This window comes from Octopus bimaculoides, chromosome 27 (genome assembly GCF_046866305.1).
Source record: "Octopus bimaculoides isolate indiv1 chromosome 27, ASM4686630v1, whole genome shotgun sequence".
NCBI lineage: Eukaryota > Metazoa > Mollusca > Cephalopoda > Octopoda > Octopodidae > Octopus > Octopus bimaculoides.
The window spans coordinates 15283444-15308398 of NC_142954.1; the positions used below are offsets into that span (position 1 = coordinate 15283444).

The window sequence follows — 24955 nt, forward strand, 5'->3', positions numbered from 1 at the left end:
CCAGGTTGGTATCGAAAGGGTTAAGAATTGTTTCTCTTTTATATATTTTAACACTTTTGTTACCATATTTCTCTTGAGATGCTCTCTGTTTCTTTCAATTATCTTTAAATATAACAAAGAATTTAGTAAAATAACTTAGTTATCATTAAGCTAGTGTTAGGAACATAAATTGTGACTGATGGAAGATTTTAATTCAGAACTTACAAAAACGAGACTTTTGTACTGCAGAGCTAGAGGTGGTTTCAAGCAAGTTGGTATCAAAAGGGTTAAGAACATAAATAACACCATTCTGTGAAGGCTGAGGGTACTATGCCTTCCTCTAGACCCACCAAATAAGCCCTTCAACAACACCCTAGATCACCGTTTCATAATCAGCTTTTCTAACCTGTTCCCTATTTCACAGATCATAAATGGTGAGGAGTGGCCTCCCTTTCTATTTGAAAGTCCGGTTGACATGCAATATCCTACAGGGTTACCTCAAACATCCCAGTTTGCTCTTGGGTATGAATATTACAGCGTACATAGTGGTCATCTGATGTGGTCAACTCTGTGGCTCCGTCAGCACAATCTCTTCTGTGATATCCTGGTTAATGAACATCCAGACTGGACTGATGAACAGTTACATCAAGCCGCAAGAACTGCTGTCTTAGGTAAGTTCTTCATCTTCACTTTATGTAGCATATCTAGAGGTGCTCAGGTATTTATGAGGCTCCACTCTGTCTTAGCCTCACCACCTCCTAGAACTTGGTCTTTCTGTAACCTGCTGGAAAAGCTATCAAAAATATCTTCTTCTCCCTCTATCTCCTTTCTCTCTCTCTTTCTTTCTTTCTCTCATTCTCTCTCTTTCTCCCTCTCCCTCTCCTCTCTTCTCCTCTTCAATTTCCAGCTGTCATTAAGTAGACTATGAGCAAATGTATACATACCAACACGCATGCTTACATATATCTTTCACTTGTTTCTGCCATTAGACTACGGCCATGCTGGGGCACTGCCTCAAAGAATTTTAGTTGGACGAATCGACCTCAGTACCTTCTTTCTTTGAAGCATATTATTCTGTCGGTCTCTTTTGCTGGACTGCTAAGTTTACGGGGATGTAAACACCTCAGCACTGATTGTCTAATGGTGAGGGGTCAAACACAAGCACACACACACACACACACACACACACACACACACAGATATATATATATATATATATATGGAGCCCTAGTAATCCATTACAGCACTTACCTAGCCTACCTAATCGTTTAGATCACTTGTGAACTAAACCTCCATACTTTGCCCTAACTCTTCGAAACGCCTGTGTTAGAATGGTGGCAGCTGATGAAGGAAAATGTTCTCTATGTGGCCTGTGTGTTTTCTGTACTCTGGTTATTATTATTTTTTTTGTCTACGTTTTGTTTGCAACATCCTGTACCCAGATATGCACCTATATATACAGGTAGATGTAGGTATGCACATACTTGTACGTATATATGCATATACTCATTTATTATTTGTTTTTTTATGTATATATATACATATATATATACATATGTGTGTGTGTGTGTGAAGGCGCATGGCTTAGTGGTTAGAGTGTCGAGCTTACAATCATGAGGTTGTGAGTTCGAATCTCGGAGCGGACTGCGTGTTGTATTCTTGAGCAAGACACTTTATTTCACGTTGCTCCAGTTCACTCAGCTGTAGAAATGAGTTGCAATATCACAGGTGCCAAGCTGTATCAGCCCCTTTGCCTTTCCCTTGGATAACGCTGGTGGCGTGGAGAGGGGAGGTCGGTATGCATGGGCGTCTGCTGGTCTTCCATAAAACAACCTTGCCTGGACTTGTGCCTGGGAGGGTAACTTTGTCATAGACATCAGCTGTTTTGGTGAGGTGAATATCTCTTCAGAAAATCTAAGTGAAAGAGAATAACTATGGACAACTGCTTTGAAACCTTCAGCTTTTATACCTAAACTAATATTTGTACTCTTAGTAATTGGTGTGCTTGGTTTAGTGAGTAAATGCTTAGATGACAATCTGGATAAGCTAGGGTTTTCAGGAAAACAAATCAACTACATTATATGTACACTACAATTACAATTTGTAAGCAGAACAGTAAAAATATGCAAGGCTTTTTGAAAGTTAGAATGTGACATTGCTTTGGTAAGCTACATTCCAATGATGGAGCTTTGCATCTTTGTTAGAAACCAGCTGCTTTTGTACTGGAAGATTTCAAATAATTAATTAAAAATTGAGGAGAACATACATACATACATACATACATACATACATACATACATACATACATACATACATACATGCATGCATGCATGCATGCATGCATGCATACATACATACATACATAGGTTTCGGCCAGTATTGGCCCGGGCCATGTCTAACTTAATAGCACTTCCTGGCGAAGTCATTCAAATCAGGAATCGGACAATATGGCCCACTCAACTACAGAGTTATTTACAGAGACATATTCGGGTGTAGGAGGTTTATCCAAGATTTTTTGGAGGAATTTGTCCAAAGACTTCTTGAACTTTATGGGGTCTGTTTCTGCTTTCATGTGTTTTAATGTAATGTTAAAGAGAGCGGGGCCAATAACATAACATAACTTATGTGGCTATTGATAAGGAGTTTGCAAATCCAGTACCAGGTTTTTAAAAAATTAAGTAATGGGGTTGATTCATTTGACTAAAATTCATCAAAGTAGTGCCCCAGTATGGCCATAACCTAATGACTAAAACAAGTAAGAGATAGAAGATAAAAGCTATATTTGTGTGTGTGTGTTTAAATATGAATTAGAAGCAGCTTGAGGGATATAAACAATATCGAACACACATACACAAGGTATGTGTTTTGCTAGTTCGTGGGTGGGCTGCACTTATAGGCATAAGTAAATATATTCTCATCAATAGGCACAGGTGTGGCTGTGAGAATAGGTGCAGGTGTGGCTGTGTGGTAAGAAGCTCGCTTCCTAACCACACAGTTCTGGGGTCAGTCCCACTGTGTGGCACTGTGGGTGTGTGTCTTCTACTATAACCTTAAGCCGACCAAAGCCTTTTGAATGGATTTGGTAGACGGAAACTGAAAGAACCCCGTCGTGCATATATATATATATATATATATATATATATATATATATATATATATGTATGTAGTGAAACTACCTATCGCCTTAGATACAAAACTGCTATCGCCATTCTTCTCATTTAAATATAAATAAACGCGGGCGTAGTAGAGAACCCATTCCTTGTCATCACGTGACTGATTATTATTTGAAGCGGCAACTTCTTCGAACCGTTCCCGCCAGAACGCAAACTGACCAATCACAGCCCTTAATAAGGTCACATGATAGTGTTTTCCTACTACCGTCTTGGAGCCCCCTTAACTCCTTAAATAGATCAACTCATACCCAACAAATTTGTCTCGGTCCAGTTTCTCTTAGAGACTGTTCCGTGTACCACACGACAGCAGCAGCAACAATCAGCCAGCGACCACTTCAACAGCTTCGTCCAGCCAACGATGACCACCGCCGTCGCCATATCAGCAACACGTTTCTACGACTGCTACCAAGCAGCAGCCTCTTCACCACCAGCGTCTACACGACTTTCTATGTACACCAATCCAAACCACCGCGGCTTTTCTCTCTCTTCGATTCTGTTAGGTGACTCAGCTTCACCACGATAAATAAACAGACAAGAATTTCAGCCAGCGACGAACATCTGTATAACAAGAATCACGGCCCGGCATCAATGCCACGACATCACAACTAGTGATCAGCTCTGCCACACTCAGCCTCCTCACTTTCACATACAGAACTTTTCCTATAGTGTACTAAAGAACTGGTATAATTGCTCACGTGTTATTTACTGACTCTCTTTCTATTTGCTGTAATAATTCACATACACACACATGTATCACTCACATACATACTCTTCTTTGTATGACGGCCTGTCTTTGATTATGTTCTTATATGTCGCATTCACACTCACACACAGACATACATCTTTAACGCTACAATAAATATCTCTGTTATTCATCTTATATGGTTGTGGTCTTTCATTACTGGTCATCTATGTTATCGTCGTATAACATATTATGTATATCATCTCTGATTATATATTTTGTGTTCGACCGTGTGACGCGTTTAAATAAAAGGAGTCCTCTGTTTTTCCATTCATCACCGTTTCTCCTTTTTGAGTTCGCACGGTCGTTCCTTACATATATATATGTATATACATTTATGTATTTGTGCCTTTATGTCTTTGTTTGCTCCCCTACCATTGCTTGACAACTGATCTTAGTGTGTTTATGTCCCCGAAACTTTGCAGTTCAACAAAAGAGACTGATAGAATAAGTACTAGGCTTACAAAGAATAAGTCCTGGGGTCAATTTCTTTGACTAAAGGCGGTGCTCAAGCATGGCTGCAGTCAAAATGACTGAAACATGTAAAAGAGTCAAAGAGTAATGTATCTGGTGTTAAAACATATATGTATATATGTGTGTATATTATTATATGTATATATGTATTTGTATATTATATGTATATATGGGTGTGTGTATATATTATATGTATATGTATGTATGTATATTATTATATGTATATATGTGTGTGTGTGTGTATTATGTATATATATGTATGTGTGTATATTATTTTATGTACATATGTGTGTGTGTGTGTATATTATTATATGTAAAAATGCATGTGTGTATTATATGTATATATATATGTGTGTGTATATTATTATATGTTTATATATATATATGTGTGTGTGTATATATTATTGTCCAGCTATGAACATAAAGATTATTGTGGAGGAATACATCGCCCACATGGCCCGTTACTACTACAGTTATGTCTACACTCCGGAGGCTGTATTCCAAGATGGTGCCCAGTGCAAAGAATTCATGCTGGAAGAGTTCAAGCTGCTTTTACATTGGCACCAAATGTTACCAGACCAAATTGCTTTCAATGGAACCGCTTATGACATGAAAGACTTTCTGTTCCAGTCACAGTTTCTCATTCAATTTGGAATCGGTCCTTATGTTGAGGCCCTCATTAAACAGTCTGCAGGAAGGGTAAGTTCTTGCAAGTTCTTGGAACGATTTCTTTTTTTTATTCATTTTCACTTGGCTGGACACTGTCTATTGTTCTTTTTTTTTCTTTTTCCTTTTTTCTTTCTCTTTTTACTTTCCTCCCTCTTCTTTTCTTCTTCCTTCTTTTTCTTCTTTCTCTCTTCATCTCCTGTCTCCCCCCCCTGTACCCCACCAGATGATGTAGTGTCATTCATCCCCCTTGTTTCTTCATTTCAAGATATTTTAAAAGCTGAAAGCAATTGGGGGGATCTAACTCCCAAGGCAGGACATTGCTCAGAATCAGCAGAGCCCTGGACAAAACCCTTCACTTTAATTAGTTCCTGTCCTTTATGTTCTCAGTTCAAATCCCACCAGAGTCCAGTTTGCTTTTTTGCTTTCTTTATCTCTTGGGGGTGTGGTGGGGGTGGGGGAGCGATACTACCTCAAAATAAAGAAAGGGAGGAAGAGAAATGAGGGAGAGAGAGATGAAGGGAAACCTTGGATAACATTGCAGAATGCAACAGAAACACGAGAGAACAGAGCTGAAGACATTATAAAAAATACATATTGGAACAACTGCAAAGGACACCAGGACAGAATGGAACACATAGGAACACTTTAGCGAACACCAGAATATGGTCATAGCAGGAGTCTGTGGAAGATTCTAGAATGTAACATAACACACCAGAATACAGTGGAACATATAAGGGCACAAAGAACACATGAAGGCATTATAGAACCTGTCAGACTACAACAGAATGTATCAGAGCACAGCAGGACATTCCTGAACACAATAAGAACACAATACAGAAGACAAGAATAGAAAGAACACAGCAGGTGGTGGTAGTGGTGGTGGTGGTGGCAGCGGTGGCGGATTTGGGAGGGTGGGTGGGTGGTTGGCAAGTGACCATTGCAGTAGGTGGTATTGATGTTGGTGGTGGTGGGTGTGTGTGGCAGTAGTGATGGTGGTGGTAGTAGTAATGGGTGGTTGTCGAGTGACCATTGCAGTAGGTGGTAGTGCTGTTGGTGATGGTGGTGGCGGTGGGGGTGTGTAGCAGTAGTTATGGTGGGAGGTGATGGTGTAAGTGGTGGTGGCAATGAGGATAGTGGTGGTGGTGGTGGTGGTGGTGGTAAGTGGTTATGATAATGGGTGGTGGTAGCTGTGGTGGCGGTGGTGGTGATTGTGGTAGGAATGAGGGCAGAATTATAGTGGAATTAAGAATATTTGCTGATAACTGCACCCACGAGTCAATATGGCACCATCTAGTGGATGTTTGTAAATAGGTTTGGCTTTAATTGACCAATTAGGGTTAAGCATTCCCTCGTGTCTTAAATGTGAGTTCACACACACAAGTGCAACTCACACTCACACATATACACATTCATATATGCGTGCGCGCACACACACACACACACACACACACACACAAATGTACATGTACACAAGCACACACACACGCATACATAGTCATGTACACCCACTTGTAAATACATATTCACACACACCCATGAACACACACACACATACTCACAAACACACATATACACACATACACTCACACACACAGACACGTACACCCACTTATAAATACATATTCACACACATACATATACACTTGAACACTCACACACACACAGAGTCACAGATGGTCAAGATAATTAAGGTAACAAGATCCACTGACAATATTTACTTTGCTCAATTTTTATTTTTTGCTGCCAACTTCACAGTTCGAATCGCACAGGTGGACCAAATTTATATTTCTGATATTGATCAATAAACTAAACTAAATCACCTGTGAAGATCAATCAACTAAAAAATAAATTACTTGTGAATTACTTTTGAAGAGCCACCTCAACTCCTTTGGTAACAGGATGCTTCACAGGACCACGGGTTAGTATTGGTTAGATTTTCTGTCCAACCAATGGCTCCACTCAGAAATTGAAATGCTTCCTGTTACTTATGTGATTTGGGAGTGTCAGCTCAATCTGTTTGTACATGTTACTCAATTTTCTGAGTTGAATTCTGTGTATTGTGTTCTTTTCTCTGAGGAAGAGTGGTGGCTCATGTTGGTTGGCCACATGTCGGTTGGCCACATGTCGATTGGCTACATGTCACATGGTCACAGTGGATGACAAAATATATTGTGGAAACAGGTGACGCCGAGGACTTTGTTTGTGCTTGGGGCGTTGTGTGGGATGGCCGGAGCAAATAGAAGCACTGTCGTGAGAGCGAAGGGATTCAGCTGATGATGCCCACCCTTCCTGTCTTTAGATCTTGACTAAAACTGACCCCAAATCAGTGAAGGAGCTCCTCTGAAGTAGTTTGATTTCCCTGCTAGAAATACCAACCAAATCACCTCGCAATGCCTCTAATCTATCCAAACTTACAAAGCTTTGCATTTGCCAGAAAATTTATTATTTGTTGTTTATATGTAAGAAGGACAGTTGTTGGTAGGTTGTGAATGATTGGTTCAGTATCTGTAGCTGATGAGGTGTAATGATGTAGAAACATGTGGCCTGCTGTTCAATGATATTATTCAGAGCCCCACATTATCTTCTCATAGACAATGTAGATTTCCCCATACACAGCCAATCAGGAGAATTTCTTTTCTGAGACAACTACAACAGTAAATGTATCATTTGTATGTTTGGGTGTTGATCAATGGTTCTCGGCTATTTTTCCCCCCCTATGAATCCCTTTTGATTTCAGTTTTATTCAACTGGATCTCCATAGCCATTCGCTGTAAATATAAAAAAAACTTACTGCATTTTTATTGTTAAATATTATTAGAAATTATATATAAAAAAAAATTTTAATTGTTGAATTACAAATAATGAACTGTACATGAATTTTAACAGTAAAGCCTTATATGGACCCACAACGGAAATATGGTCTCTCAAGTATGGTCTCTCAAATATGAACCCTGGTTGAGAATCACTGGTGTACACAAACATGTTAAATATAAATATACACAGCTTAATTTTAATTATCACTTACCTGCATGGCAATCATGTAGTTTTGAGTTCAGTTCTGCTGCACAGCACCTTAGGCAAGTTGTCTCCAACTAATACCCCCAGGGCAACCAAGTGAATTTAGTAGATGGCAACTGTGTGTATACATACATACACAAATAATATATATACATCCTAAATGTGAATGGATTTATAATAGAAGACTAAAGCTACTTAGTGGCTCCCTCATTGGTTTACATAAACAGCAGTTAAATACTGGAGTAGATTCAATCCTTTAACTAGAAAATTAAATTTCATGCTTATTCCAGTTATGATTTTAAATACCTACCAAAGAATGATTTTTTTTTTCTGCAAGTTACATTGCCTCAACAAACTTGACATATATCAACAAAAAATAATTCCAAACACAACATTTCTTCAACAAAAGATAGACTGGTATACAGAACTGCCTTCTGCAGTTAAGGGTAATGAAATTTTGAGTGGCTGTATCTGATTTCCATTGTAAAAGGGTTAAATTAATGATTCTCAAGACTGGTATTATGTTAATTAATCAAAGCTTCTCATCATTGTTGTATTGACAGAAAGCTTGCTAAAGGTCTGCTTTGATTGTGTTGTTGCGACAGGTCACTCACCATAACCATGGTCCTGCAACTATACTCCATGCCAGAAAAGCCTTACTCCATGCCAGAACATTACGACTCCAGTCCTACAACAATTACCTCAGACATTTCAAGTTGAAAACCCCAAAGACCTTTATTGAGCTGACAGGTAAGCTGGTACCTTTCCTATTCCCCTCTTCTCTCTCTCTTTCCATCTCTCCTATTTCTCTCAATCTGTAAGTTACCTCCTATCCACCCATCCATCCATCCATCTCTAACAAGTCAAGCAACCGCATGCAGGTTCCTTCATTGGCTGTTCTTCAAGTAGCTGTTGTCTAATGTACACTGGATGAGATTTCAGGTAAAGCAAAACAGATGGAAAAATATCAGCTCAACCTGGCCCAACCAATCCAAATTGTTTTAACCCTGCAAGTTTTTTCTATCCTTTCTTTCATATATCAGGTGTGGATGTGTGGTAAGAAGCTGGCTTCCCAACCACATAGTCCTGGGTTTAGTCCCACTGTGTGGCACTTTGGGCAAGTGTCTTCTACTATAACCTCGAGCTGACTGACCAAAGCCTTATGAGTGGATTTGGTAGACAGAAACTAAGAGAAGGTCTCAAGTATATATATATATATATATATATGTATATGTATATATCTGTGCACGTGTCTTTGTGTCTGTCTTTGTACCCTCATCACTGCTTGACAACTGGTGTTGGTGTGTTTAAGTCCCTGTTACTTAGTGGTTCAGCAAGAGAGACTGATAGAAAAAGTACTAGGCTTAAAAAAAAAAAAAGAAATTCTGGAGTTGATTTGTTCAACTAAAATTCCACAAGGCAGTGCTCCAGCATGGCTGCAGTCAAATGACTGAAACAAAGAAAAGAATAAAAGTGTGTATATATATATATATATATATATATATATATATATACACACACTTTTATTCTTTATATTATATATATATATATATATATATATATATATACATACACACACATTTATTCTTTATATTATATATATATATATAAATATATATATATATATATATATATATATATATATATATATATATATATATATATATATATATATATAGTGGAGGTGCATGGCTTAGTGGTTAGGGTGTCGGCATCATGATCGTAAGATTGTGGTTTCGATTCCTGGACCAGGCGACGCGTTGTGTTCTTGAGCAAAACACTTCATTTCACGTTGCTCCAGTCCACTTGGCTGGCAAAAATGAGTAACGCTGCGATGGACCAGCGTCCCGTCCAGATGGGGGACACATACGCTATTGAAACCGGGAAACCGGGTCCATGAGCCTGGCTAGGCTTTAAAAGGGTGCATTCATTTATATATATATATATATATATATATATATATATATATATATATATATACATACATACATACATACATACATACATACATACATACATACATACATACATACATACATATATATATATATATATAGTGAAGGCGCATGGCTCAGTGGTTAGGGCGTTGAGCTTACAATTGTGAGGTTGTGAGTTCGAATCCCGGACTGGGCTGCATGTTGTGTTTTTGAGCAAGACACTTTATTTCACGTTGCTCCAGTTCACTCAGATGTAGAAATGGGTTGCGACGTCACTGGTGCCAAGCTGTAACAGCCTTTACCTTTCCCTTGGACAAAATTGGTGACATGGAAAGGGGCAACGGCATGCAAGGGCGACTGCTGGTCTTCCATAAAACAACCTTGCCCGGACTTGTACTTGGGAGGGTAACTTTCTAGGTGCAAACCCATGGTCAGTTTTGACCAAAGGGGGTCTCAGCATATATATATATATATATATATATATATATATATATATATATAAAGAACTTTTGTATGTGGAAGGTGCACAGGCATAATAAATGCTGAACATGTGTGGAAAATAGACTCCATCAACTGCAAGGGGGTGGGGCAAGCTAGAGGTAGTAGATACGTTTCGGTATCTAGGCGACCACGTTAGTTGTGGAGGTGGATATTCCCAAAGCATAGCTGTGAGAATAAGATTAGGTTGGGCAAAGTTCAGAGAGCTTTGCTAGATGTGCAATGTCAGTGTGCATGTTTGACAGAGTGTAAGCATCTTGAGAGAAAAGTTAGGCATCAGTGGCATCAGATGCAGTGTGCAAGAAAGATGACTGCGCTGGTATGGTCATATGATGCATATGGACAAGGACAGCGTGTAAAGAAGTGCTAGTCTTTAACTGTGGAGGGAATCTGTGGTAGAGGTAGACCCAGGAAGACATGGGACAAGTTGGTGAAGCATGATCTTTGAACTTGAACCTTACAGAGGCAATGACTAGTGACCGAGAACTTTGGTGATGTGCTCTGCTTAAGAAGACCCATCAATCCAAGTGCACTCTTGCTGGTGGCACGTAAAAAGTCAGTCTCTGAATGTTGGGCCTCATGGAGGCTGAGTGGCTGAGTTCCTTTCACATGTTGGGCCTCACGGAAGCAAAGCAGCTGAGTTCCTTTCGAGTGTTGGGCTTCACGGAGGCAAAGACCTTTGGCATTATGTCATGCTTGAGAAGAAGACCCATCAAGCCGAGCAAAATCGCAGTCGTGGCAGATACCGGTGCCACACAAACGGCAGCTGTGCCATTGGCACGTAAAAGGCACCCATTACATTCTCGGAGTGGTTGGCATTAGGAAGGGCATCCAGCTGTAGAAAACCATGCCAAATCAGACTGGAGCCTGGTGCAGCCTTTCAGTGTGCCAGCCCAGTCAAACTGTCCAACCCATGCCAGCATGGACAACGGACGTTAAATGGTTGAGGTTGAGGTTTCAGATGTGATTTTTATTGATGAATGAACTGATCACATCATGAATAAAAAAAGCGTCTTCTTCAGGTGAATTAAAATTTAAAATCAAAAATTAGAAAAATATCAAGATATGAATGTGTGCTGACCCTCTCATTTTGGCAACAGGGAAGAGAGTATGTATATAACAAAAAAACAACAAAGTGAGGACGTGATACGGATAATGTTATTGGACGCTCAGGAAAGGAAAGAGAGAGTGTATGACGTTTCAAGCGTAGCCCTTCGTCGGAAAGATGGAAAGTTCGGAGAATGGAAGAACGGAGAAAGAGGAAAATGGTACCGATGCCCACGAGGTTACATTGTGAAAAGACCGGAAGAGGAGGTGGTGGGGGAAAAGTTCTTTCTAAGACAGGAGAGTGAAAAAGGGAGATGAATATCTGTGCGTGCGCGAGAGCCTGCGAGTGTGTGTGTGATAACAGAACGTGTGTGTGCGTATGTATGTATGTGTGTGTGTGTGTGTGTGTGTGTGTGTGCATGGTTTGGTGGTTTATCTGTTAGTGTGTTTGTGTGTGTGTGTGTGTGTGTGTGTATGACGTAGTGGAAGAAATTAGTAGCAGGAATGGTTGGTGGACGCTTAAATTCTTATATATATATATATATATATATATATATATATATATATATATATAAGAATTTAAGGATTGGAGAAAACGCACGTTATAATTGCATACTTTATTCCTACATATGTTTCAAAGGATTACAACCTGTGTGATCCATAGGGATCTTTGATATTAAAATTGTAACCTTCTCATCAGGGAAAGCATGGGAATCATCTTAAACGTAAGACATTATGACCGATTATGAAAACAATAGATGGATAAGGTTATGACTTGATTCATTTGAAAAAAACCGTTAGAGAATTGGACGCTGCCGGATAGTGGGTTGGACAACACATACCAATCAATTTCAAGGAGTTCCTGCCTTAAAAGCAGGAGCTAACCACAGTTATTTTGTGTTCTTTGCTACATTGGTTTCTATTAACCCATTTATTCTATCAGAAGAATTTTTATTCATTAAGATAGAAGAAATACACATAATTATATATATATATATATATATATATATATATATATATATATATACACACACACACACACACACACACACACACACACACACTCTTCCTTGCTGCCAATATATGTCATCACCTGACATGTGGTACGTCATGCATCTGTACAGGTAATGTCAATTTGATGGAGGGAGTGAGCTTATGTGCAACGCAAACATTTACTCTTTTACTCTTTTACTTGTTTCAGTCATTTGGCTGCAGCCATGCTGGAGCACCGCCTTTAGTCGAGGAAATTGACCCCAGGACTTATTCTTTGGAAGCCTAGTACTTATTCTATCGGTCTCTTTTTGCCGAACCGCTAAGTTACGGGGACGTAAACACACCAGCATCTGTTGTCGAACGATGGTGGGAGGACAAACACAGACACACAAACACGCATACATATATATATATATACATATATACGACGGGCTTCTTTCAGTTTCCGTCTACCAAATCCACTCACAAGGTTTTGGTTGGCCTGAGGCTATAGTAGAAGACACTTGCCCAAAGTGCCACACAGAGGGACTGAAGCCGGAACCATGTGGTTGGTAAGCAAGCTACTTACCACACAGCCACTATTTGATCACTAATCACTATAAACAGATAATCTGTTTGGTTGTTCAGCAAGAAATTGCAGAACACTTATAACGTCATCTAACAACAGGAGAATCCATGGTGTGCCCACACACACACACACACACACACTCTCTTCCTTGCTGCCAATATATATATGTGTGTGTCATGGATTATCCTGTTGTTACAGAACATTATGAGTGTTCTGCAACTTCTTGCTGAACAACCAAACATATGATTTGTTTGTAGTGATCAAATGTTTGCCTTGCAAATAAAGCTCACTCCCTCCATCAAATTGACATTACCTGTACAGGTGCATGACGTGCCACATGTCAGGTGATGACATGATAGCAGAGCAATGTGAAATGTAGTATTTTGCTCAGGACCACCATACAACATCCAGTCCAGGAATCAAAACCACAATTATGAGTGCAACACCCAAACCATTAAGCCATGTGCCTTCACATATACTCTTTACTCTTTTACTTGTTTCAACCATTTGACTGTGGCCATGCTGGAGCACCGCCTTTAGTCGAGCAAATCGACCCCATGACTTATTCTTTGTAAGCCTAGTACTTATTCTATCGGTCCGTTTTGCTGAACCGCTAAGTTACGAGGATGTAAACACACCACCATCGGTTGTCAAGCGATGTTGGGGGGACAAACACAGACACACAAACATATGCACACACATACATATATATACATGCATATATACGACGGGCTTCTTTCAGTTTCCATCTACCAAATCCACTCACAAGGCTATAGTAGAAGACACTTGCCCAAGGTGCCATGCAGTGGGACTGAACCCGGAACCATGTGGTTCATAAGCAAACTACTTACCACACAGCCACTCCTATGCATATATATATATATATATATATATATATATATATATGTATGTATTTTCTTAAGAAAAAAGACAGATTGCCAGATGACTTGACCAACCCAAGTAACACTTCTTTTCATCAATAAAAAATCATGTGTGAAACAGCTGTAGTGAACCATAATCCAACTGTTACTATTTTTTATTCTTCACCTATAAGGTGGCCAGCTAGCAGAATTGTTAGCTCACTGGACAAAATGCTTAGTGGTATTTCACCCATTGCTATGTTCTGAGTTCAAATTCTGCTGAGGTCGACTGTCTTTCAGCATTTTGGGGTCGATAAAATAAATACCGGTGGAAGACTGGGATCAATGTAATTGACTCATCCCCTCCCCCAAAATAGTTGCCCTTGTGGCAACATTTGAAACCATTATTTACGTTTCACCTAACTCAGAACCTCTTAATTCATTTGCATCTGGAGTCTGTAGAGGGTGGTGCAATAAGTGCAGTGAGTGTACCCATGTGTGACCTTGATGACTTGTGTATTCAGTCAGGTACTTGTGAATGCATGCATGACTGCAGAACAAATCCATGTATTTCACTAAAATTATTGTATGTTTACAAGAGCTTGACAGGCATCTTCGACTAACAGGTTATGCTACTCCAGACTGATGACGAGCAAAGACTCAGAAACATGTCTCTGGATGCAGGCTTAGCTGGGTGGAGGTGCTTGTCTCCCCCTTGTAAACATAAGGACACAGGAAATGTGTCAAGGCCGACAGGAGGCAGTGCAGCTTCCTAGGTCTAACCAACAGTAGTATTATTCCCTTCAGGGGACTGTCACATTAAGTTGACAGCATACAACTACTTCATCATATCACTACTGTATAAATCTCTCTCAGAGATTTGGAAATGTATTATTTTTAAATCCATGTTTACTTTTGTGAATATGTACTTGTTGTAATACATTGTTTGTACCATCATACTATCACCAACCCTCTTTTAGTGCCTTCACTATTCAAATACCTGGTTTTCTTGAAGCCTGGAAGTTTTATATTGGCTCAGTGGTTTGGGTGTTTGCACTTATGATTGCAAGATCAAGGTTTTGATTCCCAGACCGAGTGTTGTGTTGTGTTCTTGAGCAAAGTACTTCATTTCATGTTGCTCTGCGATCATTTCAACATCAGACATACAGCATCTAGTTGCACCTGTACAGGTAATGTCGATTTGATGCAGGGACTGAACTTATGTCTACACAAACATTTGATCACCATAAACAAATCATCTGGTTGCTAAGTAAGAAATTGTCAAACCCTCATATGTTGTCTAACAATAGGAAAGTTCATTATATATATATATATATATATATATATATATCAAACACATGGTTCTGGGTTCAGTCCCACTGTGTGGCGCTTTGGGCAAGTATTCTTCTACTATAGCCTTGAGCTGGCCAAAGCCTAGTGAGTGGATTTGGTAGACAGAAACTGAAAGAAGCCTGTTGTATATGTATATGTATGTATATGTATGCATATATATATATATATATATATATATATATATATATATATATATATATAGATATATATGAACTACATCAAGTGTAGGGCATCATCAATGAATGAAAAATACATAAATGCATAATGAGAGACAAGTACGGTACAAAAAAAACACAAGAAGTCTAACTCCCTTCTCAGTTGGTGACTGTTAATTACTCTCTATTTCAAGTTTTCAACAATATGTATGTATGTGTGTGTGTGTGTTTGTTCCCCCCACCGTTGCTTGACCACTAATGTTGGTGTGTTTACATCCCCTGTAACTTAGGGTTCGGTAAAAGGGATTGACAGAATAAGCACTAGGCTTACAAAGAATAAGTCCTGGGGGTCGATTTGTTCAACTAAATGTGGTGCTCCAGCATGGCCGCATTCAAATGACTGAAACAAGCAAAAGAATAAAAGAATATATATTCTTTTATTCTTTTACTCTTTTATTTGTTTCAGTCATTTTACTACAACCATGCTGGAGCACCGCCTTGCGGGGTTTTAGTTGAACAAGCTGGCCCCAAGTTATTTTACTGAACCGCTAAGTTATGGGAACATAAACACACCAACACCAGTTGTGAAGCAGTGATGGTGGGGGGACAAATACAGGCACATAGACATGTGCCTGCACACACACACACATTTACGTGATGGGCTTCTTTCAATTTCTGTCTACCAAATCCACTCACAAAGCTTTGGTCAGCCCGAGGCTACAGCAGAAGACACTTGCCCAATGTGCCATATAGTGGGACTGAACTTGGAACCATGTGCTTGAGAAGCAAACTTTTTACCACACAACCTCGTCTATGCTTATATATGTGTATTTTCTTATTTTTTATATATACAGGGTGTCCACAAAGTCTGGGTACATGGGGATTAACACACTTTTAAAACAAAACAGTTTTATTTAATTATAATGTTAATATTTAATTGTTTATGTCATGATTTTATTTACTCCATGTACCCAGACTTTGTGGACACCCTGTATATATTTTTCTTATTTTTCATAAACCCAGGTGATTGGGCCACAGCAAAAGAACTGGAAGAATTCTATGGTGATGTGGAAGCAGTGGAGTTTATCGTTGGTGTGCTCTGTGCTCGCAGAGCTCCTCATGCCATGTTCAACCTGATGGTACAAGAGGCCGGCGCACTGCTCTCCTTACAGAGCCTCCAGTCCAGTCTCTTGTACATGAAGGCCAGAGGACTGTTAGACAACTACGGCAGTATCATTGTCAACAATATAGTGAGTATGGCCAGTTACGAAAACTTGATCTGCAGCAACATCAAACAGCCGTGTCCGTCAGTCACTCTGTTTGTCCCTTGGTGGGATCACTATTACGAAGAGTCTTTTAATTTGGCTGAATGGGATGCTGAAGAAAAAGGCTGCGAGTTGAGCGAATTCTGAAATGTCTTGTTCATCACTGTTTCATATACGCGTGTGTATGTATGTATACATATGAGTTTGTGTGTGTGTGTATGTGTATATATATATATATATATATATATATATATATATACACATGTATATATATATAAGTATGTACACATATATGTATGTATGCATATTTGGTAAAATAGGAAAATAGAATTCTCCAGACAATTGTTTTTTAATAGGCTCACATTTTTTAATAGGCTCAGGTAATGTATGGTAAGAAGCTTGCTTCTCAACCACATGGATCTGGGTTCAGTCCCACTGCATGGTACCTTCGGTAAGTGTCTTCTACTGTAGGCTCAAGCCGACCAAAGCCTTGTGAGTGAATTTAGTAGATGAAAACTGAAAGAAGCCCATTGTATATATATCATCATCATCATCATCATCATCGGTTAACGTCCGCCTTCCATGCTTGCATGGGTTGGACGATTTGACTGAGGAGTGGTGAACCAGATGGCTGCACCAGGCTCCAATCTGATCTGGCAGAGTTTCTACAGCTGGATGCCCTTCCTAATGCCAACCAATCCGAAAGTGTAGTGGGTGCTTTTACGTGCCACTGGCACAAGGGCCAGTCAGGCGGTACTGGCAACAGCCACGCTCAAAATGGTGTTTTTTCATGCCACCTGCACAGGAGCCAGTCCAGCGGCACTGGCAACAACCTCACTTGAATGTTTTTCATGTGCCAGTAAGGCGATGCAGGTAATGATCATGCTCAAATGGTGCTATTTACATGCCACTGGCATGGAAGCCAGACAGCTGCTCTGGCAATGATCACGCTCGGACGGTGCTCTTAGCACTCCACTGGCACAGGTGCCAGTCATCGAATTCGATTCAATCACGATTTCGATTTCACTTGCCCAAACAGGTCTTCGCATGCAGAGTTTAGTGTCCAGTGAAGGAAAGGTATGCATAAGTGGGCTGGCTACATCCCTGGCAGAGGCCTCGGATTATGGTCTCACTTGGCTTGCTGGGTCTTCTCACGCACAGCATATTTCCAAAGGTCTCGGTCAGAAGTCATCGCCTCGGTGAGGCCCAATGTTCGAAGGTCTTGCCTCACCACCTCATCCCAGGTCTTCCTGGGCCTACCTCCTCCACAGGTACCCTCAACTTCTAGGCTGTGGCACTTTTTCACACAGCTATCCTCATCCATTCTCGCCACATGTCCATACCAATGCAATCGTCTCTCTTGCCCACCACAACTGATGCTTCTTAGGTCCAACTTTTCTCTCAAGGTACTTACACTCTGTCTAGTATGCACACTGACATTACACATCCATCGGAGCATACTGGCTTCATTCCTTGCGAGCTTACGCATGTCCTCAGCAGTCACAGCCCATGTTTCACTGCCTTGTCCCTCCACCATTGCTTGACAACTGATGCTGGTGTGTTTATGTCCCCATAAGTTAGTTGTTCAGCAAAAAGAGACCGATAGAATATGTACTAGGCTTACAAAGAATAAGTCCTGGGGTTGATTTGTTTGACTAAAGGCGGTGCTCCAGCATGGCTGCAGTCAAATGACTGAAACAAGTAACAGAATAAGAGAGTATATACATTTTTAAAAATAATAATCAGTAGAAGTAAGGTTGACTGTTTTGTGCATTGGCACATCAATAAACGTATACATACACACACACACACACACACACACACACACATAAATATATATATATATATATATATACGACGGGCTTCTTTCAGTTCCCATCTACCAAATCCACTCACAAGTTTTGGGTTGGCCCAAGACTATAGTAGAAAAGACCAAGGTGCTACACAGTGGGACTGAACCCAGGACTATGTGGTTGGGAAGCAAGCATCTTACTACAATGCCACACCTGCACCTATACACACACAGACACACACACACACACACATACAGTAGTAATAGGGATTCAAAGAATCAGACAAATCTTACATTAAGCTCTCCTCAAAGTGCATGGCTATCAAGAATCGTAGTGATTATAATATGGTGGTCACAATTGAATGACTGTTGGTCAGGGCTGACTAGTTTCAAACAACAACTTCATCCAAAATATAAAATTCATAAAGGTTCACATACACAAAACATAGGCTATACAATCAAAAACTCATACACACACAGCTATATATATATACAGATATAGGGCAGAGAATCGTCAATTAGTAATAAAATTAATAATTAACAATTTTGCCAAGTAGTTCAGTATGAAAAAACACTAGCCGATAAATTTGTACGTGCCTGCCTCACGTGGTCTTGATGTCGCATGGTCAAAATTCACATGAGTTTATTAGACACTTTTGAATTTATTAGAATATTGAGGCTGAAGAGCGGAATAGCGTAACTTCATACCCTTAACCGTGAAACGTCGTACCCAATTAACTAAAGGCAGGTTTGTTTTTGCTTTTCTCTTCTGTTTTTTGTTCTGTGTGCGCCATAAATATCGCCATCCGTTAGAGAAATAATTTGTAGTTTGGAATCAGTAGTTCTTTGACTGCTATTTCTAAATTCTCAGTATGTTGGAGAAGCAACTCAAGCTAATCCCTGTATATTTATGATATATATATATATATATATATATATATATATTATAAGGATGAACAGAAGTCATTGTACTGTGTTGGGTACATCAGGGTATGTTGATTTTTGTTTATTCTTTATGTGTCTTGACCATACGTGCAATGATGAATAAAAGATGCAGCTTACTGCATAGTTTTGCTGTATTAATTATGAAACCAGTGGTTTGCCGTTAAGTTAAAAGTCTTTAGGAGGTTAGCTTTAAAAGTTACATTCCCTCGCATTCGGTAAATATGTGCTTATTTTGGTAGTTTTGACTTATTAAGTCCCTCTAAGCGTGAGGCATTACTATATAGTAATGCCCTTATATAAATTATATTATATATATTTATGGAAAAAAACGATGGGTTTTTTTCCTTATGAGGTTTTTTCATGCTGACTACTTGATAAATTCTTATAAAGATTTTATCCTTATATTATATATATATATATATATATATATATATATATATATATATATATATATGTATATATATATTATACATATATGGTTATATAGTAGTTTGGAGTTGAAGAAGTGGCTACATGGTGTGTAGAAATTCTAGGCTACAGGCTCCTGGACTAGCCTGTGCACACACACATGTATATATGTATCTATGTGTGTGTGTGTGTGTGTATATATATATATATATATATATATATATATATATATATATATATATATATATATAGCTGTGTGTGTATGAGTTTTTGACTGAATACCCTATGTTTTGTGTATGCAAATCTTTATGAATTTTGTATTTTGGATGAAGTTGTTGTTTGAAACTAGTCAGCCCTGAACAACAGTCGTACAATTGTGATCACCGTATTATAATCATTACCATGTCCACCATCATCATTATTATTAAGCATTATTATTATTATTATTATTATTATTTGATGAAAACTCACAGCTTATTTTGCTTGGTATGATGGAGAGTGTTGGCTGTCCACAGCCAACAGACTAAGGTGACACTTGTTTACTGGTCATGCTTCAAGAACCCTATGAAGACTTCTTGTAGTTCTAAGCAATGCTGATTTTTGTAGGTGTTCTACCTTTACATTTGTACCAATATTTTTCAGCCCTGTTGGTAGTTTAGTACTGGTACTTCCAAATGCACCAATTACTACTCTCCTCATTGATCACAACTTTGGTATTTCCCACTTCAAATTGTCATAGTTGTTCATTTTTTCTTCTACTTCCTCTTTGATCCTGTTGTCACTGGGACATGCTATGTCAATTATCATGCAAATTCTTTCTTTTTTATTCACCACAGCAATGTCTGGTTTCCGATGTCTGATCAGGTGATCGCACTGAATCATTGCATCCCGCAGGATTTTGCAATCTTCATTCCTTGTGACTCTTTCTGGGGTTTACTCATACCATGTTTTTGCCCTTTGTAGGCTGTGATTTCCACAGAGCTCCCAATGGATCATTCTTGCCACATTGTCATGTTGTCTTTTGTACTTGTATTGTGCCAATTTTGGGCATTCGCTAACGATGTGCCATACTGTTTAACCCTAACCGTCTCACTACACAGTCTGCATTTGTCGCTCTCAGTAGTGTTGTTGATTCGGCACTTTGCATAGTTAGTCCTTAATGCTTATTCTTGTGCTGCACATATATATGCTTCTGTCTCTGTCTTCAGGTCACTTTAATCCATAGCCACTGGTCTTCTGTATCTGTCTTGGCATTTGTATCTCTTTCAAAAGTGACCATACATTTTTTTCTCCTTCCATGCTATTTCTTTTTCTTGTGTTTTTTTCCACTTTAAGTTTTTCTTTCTTTACACAATTATCAGTTTTGATGATGCAGGACTTTTTCACATGTTTCAGCAATGGTCTCAGGGCGTTTTTTGCATACCATCCTAAGCTGTTTTCCTCTGCTTCAATACAATCCTGGCAACTGCTCAAACCTCTCCCACCCTTTCTTCTGGACAAGTACAGCCTTTCGGTATCACTCTTAGGGTGGAAGGCTCCGTGCACTGTCAATAATTTTCTTGTCTTCATAACCATGTTCATCAGTTCTTTCTTTTGCCAGTTTATGATTCCAGCTCCATACCGAAGTCATGCTATCGCCCATGTATTAACTGCTTGGATTTTATTTCATTCAGTCAATTTTGAGCGCAACACCAATCTTAGTCTTCGGAAATATTCTTTCCTCCGCTGTTCTTTCATTTCATTCTCCCTGATTTCGTTGAACTCTAGTGTGCCAAAGTATTTATAGCCTTCCTTTTCAGTTTGCTTCATCACTTCTCTATTAATCTTATCCCTGCCAGGGACTGTAACTTGCCTCTTTTCAGGCACAGTTATTATTATTATTGAGTGAGAGAGAGCAGTGCATGCCATCAAAGTGACACTGGCTACAAATATACGAAGCCCAGTATATCCATCATGACTACCACGTACATGCATTACAACCATGTGAATGTCATGGTATTCTCATATCAAGATAAACAGTGCATGACCTTGCAGGTGGAGCCCTGTTAGGATTTTTTTCAGGTCAAGTAGCCCATCCCACTCAAAAGGTCCCTGAATAAAAATTGTTTAAGGATGTTGAACGAAACACTCATGTTTCCAAAGGTGAATTATCCAAACCCCAAAGAGTTCCTCCCAACACATGGATCTGATGCTCACCAACTGCTTCTGCTTGTGATCAGAAATACACATATTGTCAAGGGACATGCTCAACAGGTTAAGGTCAAACAACTGACAAGCAAATCTGTGGTATTGAGCAGATTATTTGCTGTAGCCCATCTTTTATACCAAGACAAAACAATGTACATGATAACACTTCCAATCAATTAAGATCAGAAGCCATGAGAGCCAGTGCTATTATTATTATTATTATTGCTTTTGCACAGCTTCTAATGCCAGAGATGTACTACAGTGTCAGCTGTTCACTACCAGTGAACTAAGGTAACACCCCTTATTTTTGAAGCACCTTCTGGAGTATTTGAGCAGTTCCAAGCAGTACCTTTTTCTGCAAGTGCTCCACCCTTATTGCAGTCCCTATTTGTTCCACATACTTCTCAAGATTTTTACTCACTGTTCCCAGAGCTCCGACAATTATTGGTACTACTACCACCTTTTTCATCAACCACAACTGCTTAACCTCCCAAGCTAACCTGTCATATCTCCCAACTTTTCTTTTTTCCTTATCGCATACCTTGTCAGCTGGGTATGCTATATCTATGATCCAGCATAGCTTGTTTTCTTTCTCAATTAAGACTATGTCTGGCTTCCTATTCTATCATTATTATTATTATTATTATTATTATTATTATTATTATTATTATTATTCAGTAGTTTTATTTTTATAACGTGCTTTCACTTCACTACTGAGCGTAGCTCTGTGTGCCTTGGGTATGTGCTGTGGTTTGCTGTGATACCCTTATGGTTACTGTATTGAAAGTGTTTTGCGTAGAATGTGTGCAGTGCCCAGTAGTGCAATTTTCTGTATGTTATATATATTTGTAAGTTCTGATGTTTTTGTTATGTATTTGTCTGAATATTTTTTTTATTATACCTAAGGCACCTACTATGGTAGGAATTGTTTCTGTTTTTAGATTCCACGTTCGAGTTACCTCTATTTCCAGGTCTTTGTATTTTGAAAGTTTTTCCATTTCTTTTAGGGAAACGTTGTCATCTGCTGGTATTGATACATCAATTAGAAAGCAAGGACTTTAAACTCTCTATAATTGTTGTATGCTGTGAGTGTGTAATGTTATCTATGTATGAGGTCATGTGTATATTTGATGGTGTGGGAATGTTATGTGGGTAGTAGATTAACAAAAGAACAAAGAAGTAGTGGGCTCAAACCGGTTATTTGTGGTACACCACAGAGATTACCTCTAACACAGGCTTGGCTACTCTGAAAGGTATTTCCCTGCATTTGGTTTTAGAGGAGGAAGAGCTGGATACATGCTCTGTTGTATTTGGGTTTTTTGCTACAAGTGTAGGCGCGACAGTGGTCTTAAGAAGCTCACTTTGTAACCATGGCGTTTTGAGTTCAGTCCCACTGCACAGCACCTGGCTGTTGTCTAATGACTGTAACATGTAAAAGATGATAGATAATGGAGAGAATTTAACCAATTAGTATTCAAACTGGCTGCATCCAGCCCAAGTATTCTACCTGGTTTTTGGTCAAACTGACCAGATCAGGCCTCTCACAACTACCCTGCAATGTCACTCTAAAAGTAAACAAATGCATCATCGGAAAGGCTACAAGATAATGCATGATTAATTCAAAACAACGGGAATAAATAAGGATCAGATTTGACAGAATAATCTGGATCCTGTAGGATTAAATTAAGTTAGTAAATTATTAAACTGGGTTAGAATGAGTAAGAGTTTTAGATATTAAAGTAATAAGTTTAGAAATATTTGTATTTGTTGTGGTACTGAGAAGGGGTAATGTAAATTTCTTTTTAGTAAAAGACAGGGGGTGAGAAAGAAGATATCCTCACACCAGAGGCATTCTCTGAAGGGACAGGTGTCGGTGGTGGTAGCAGTGGTGATGGTATTAAACTGAGTGATGGATCAAGTGTACCATTTATTTTGTGTTTAAGAGAATAACAAGGGAGGTTGTGGTATGTTGGATGTTGTTGTTGTTGGCATTGAAGTTGTGTTGGTCATCTGATGCCCATTTGTACTCTAATCAAGCAAGAGTTCTGGTCAATGGCACCTCACCTGTTTTTAAGGTTGTCAATCTCCAGAACCAAATTATTCAACCTGTCCTTCCTATTTATATTGCTAATGTTTGATTTGAGAGGGGTTTGGTTATTATTTCTTGCAGGTTAAGTGACCATGTAGAGGCTCCTCAATGGTCATCTTTGTTGTTGCTGTTTAACTCTCCTGTTCTTGATAGGAAAGTCAAAGTATGATCAAAGACAATCTAGCCTTAACAATCCTGTCTTTCTAGAAATGTCCTTTCTTTTAAATTGTGGTGGCATGATGTGAGAAACTCAGCTGCTATTTTCAGCAGGTCAAGCAACCACATAGATTCTCCCCCATTGGCTTGTTGCTGTTTATTATTATTATTATTATTATTATTATTATTATTATTATTATTACTATTATTATTATTATTATTAAGGTGGTGAACTGGCAGAATCGTTTGCATGCCAGGCAAAATGCTTAGCGGTATTCTGTCTCCCGCTATGTTCTGAGTTCAAATTCAGCCAAGGTCAACTATGCCTTCCATCCTTTCAGGGTCAATAAATCGACTGGTGTCGATGTAATCGTCTAGTTCCCTCCCACAAAATTTTAGGCCTTGTGCCTTCAGTAGAAAGGATTATTATTATTATTATTATTACTATTATTTATGTTATTGTTTATTGTTAAACAAACTTCATTTCAAACGAAGTTAAAATTGTCTTTATCAATAAATGACTTTATCAATAAATATATTTATCAATATGAGCTGCAGTGAGAAGGCAGTGGAGCTGGTAGAACTGTTAACACCCAGGGCAAAATGCTTAGTGGCACTTCATCACTCTTCAGGCTCTGAGTTCAAAT

General features: G+C 39.0%; 1 protein-coding gene across 5 annotated transcripts in view; it reads left to right on the forward strand.

The window, feature by feature from the left end:
• LOC106867683 (prostaglandin G/H synthase 1) overlaps nt 1-24955 on the forward strand; it is an 84074-nt gene that overhangs the window by 58870 nt on the left and 249 nt on the right. For all 5 annotated transcript variants that reach the window (XM_089343378.1, XM_089343377.1, XM_089343380.1 and 2 more), the window contains 4 exons: nt 404-650; nt 4781-5067; nt 8661-8805; nt 16490-24955. The exon at nt 16490-24955 is cut by the window's right edge and continues 249 nt beyond it. In XM_089343378.1, coding sequence (XP_089199504.1) covers nt 404-650; nt 4781-5067; nt 8661-8805; nt 16490-16878 — 1068 coding nt within the window. In that variant the 3' untranslated portion in view covers nt 16879-24955. The remainder of the gene's footprint in view (nt 1-403; nt 651-4780; nt 5068-8660; nt 8806-16489) is intronic.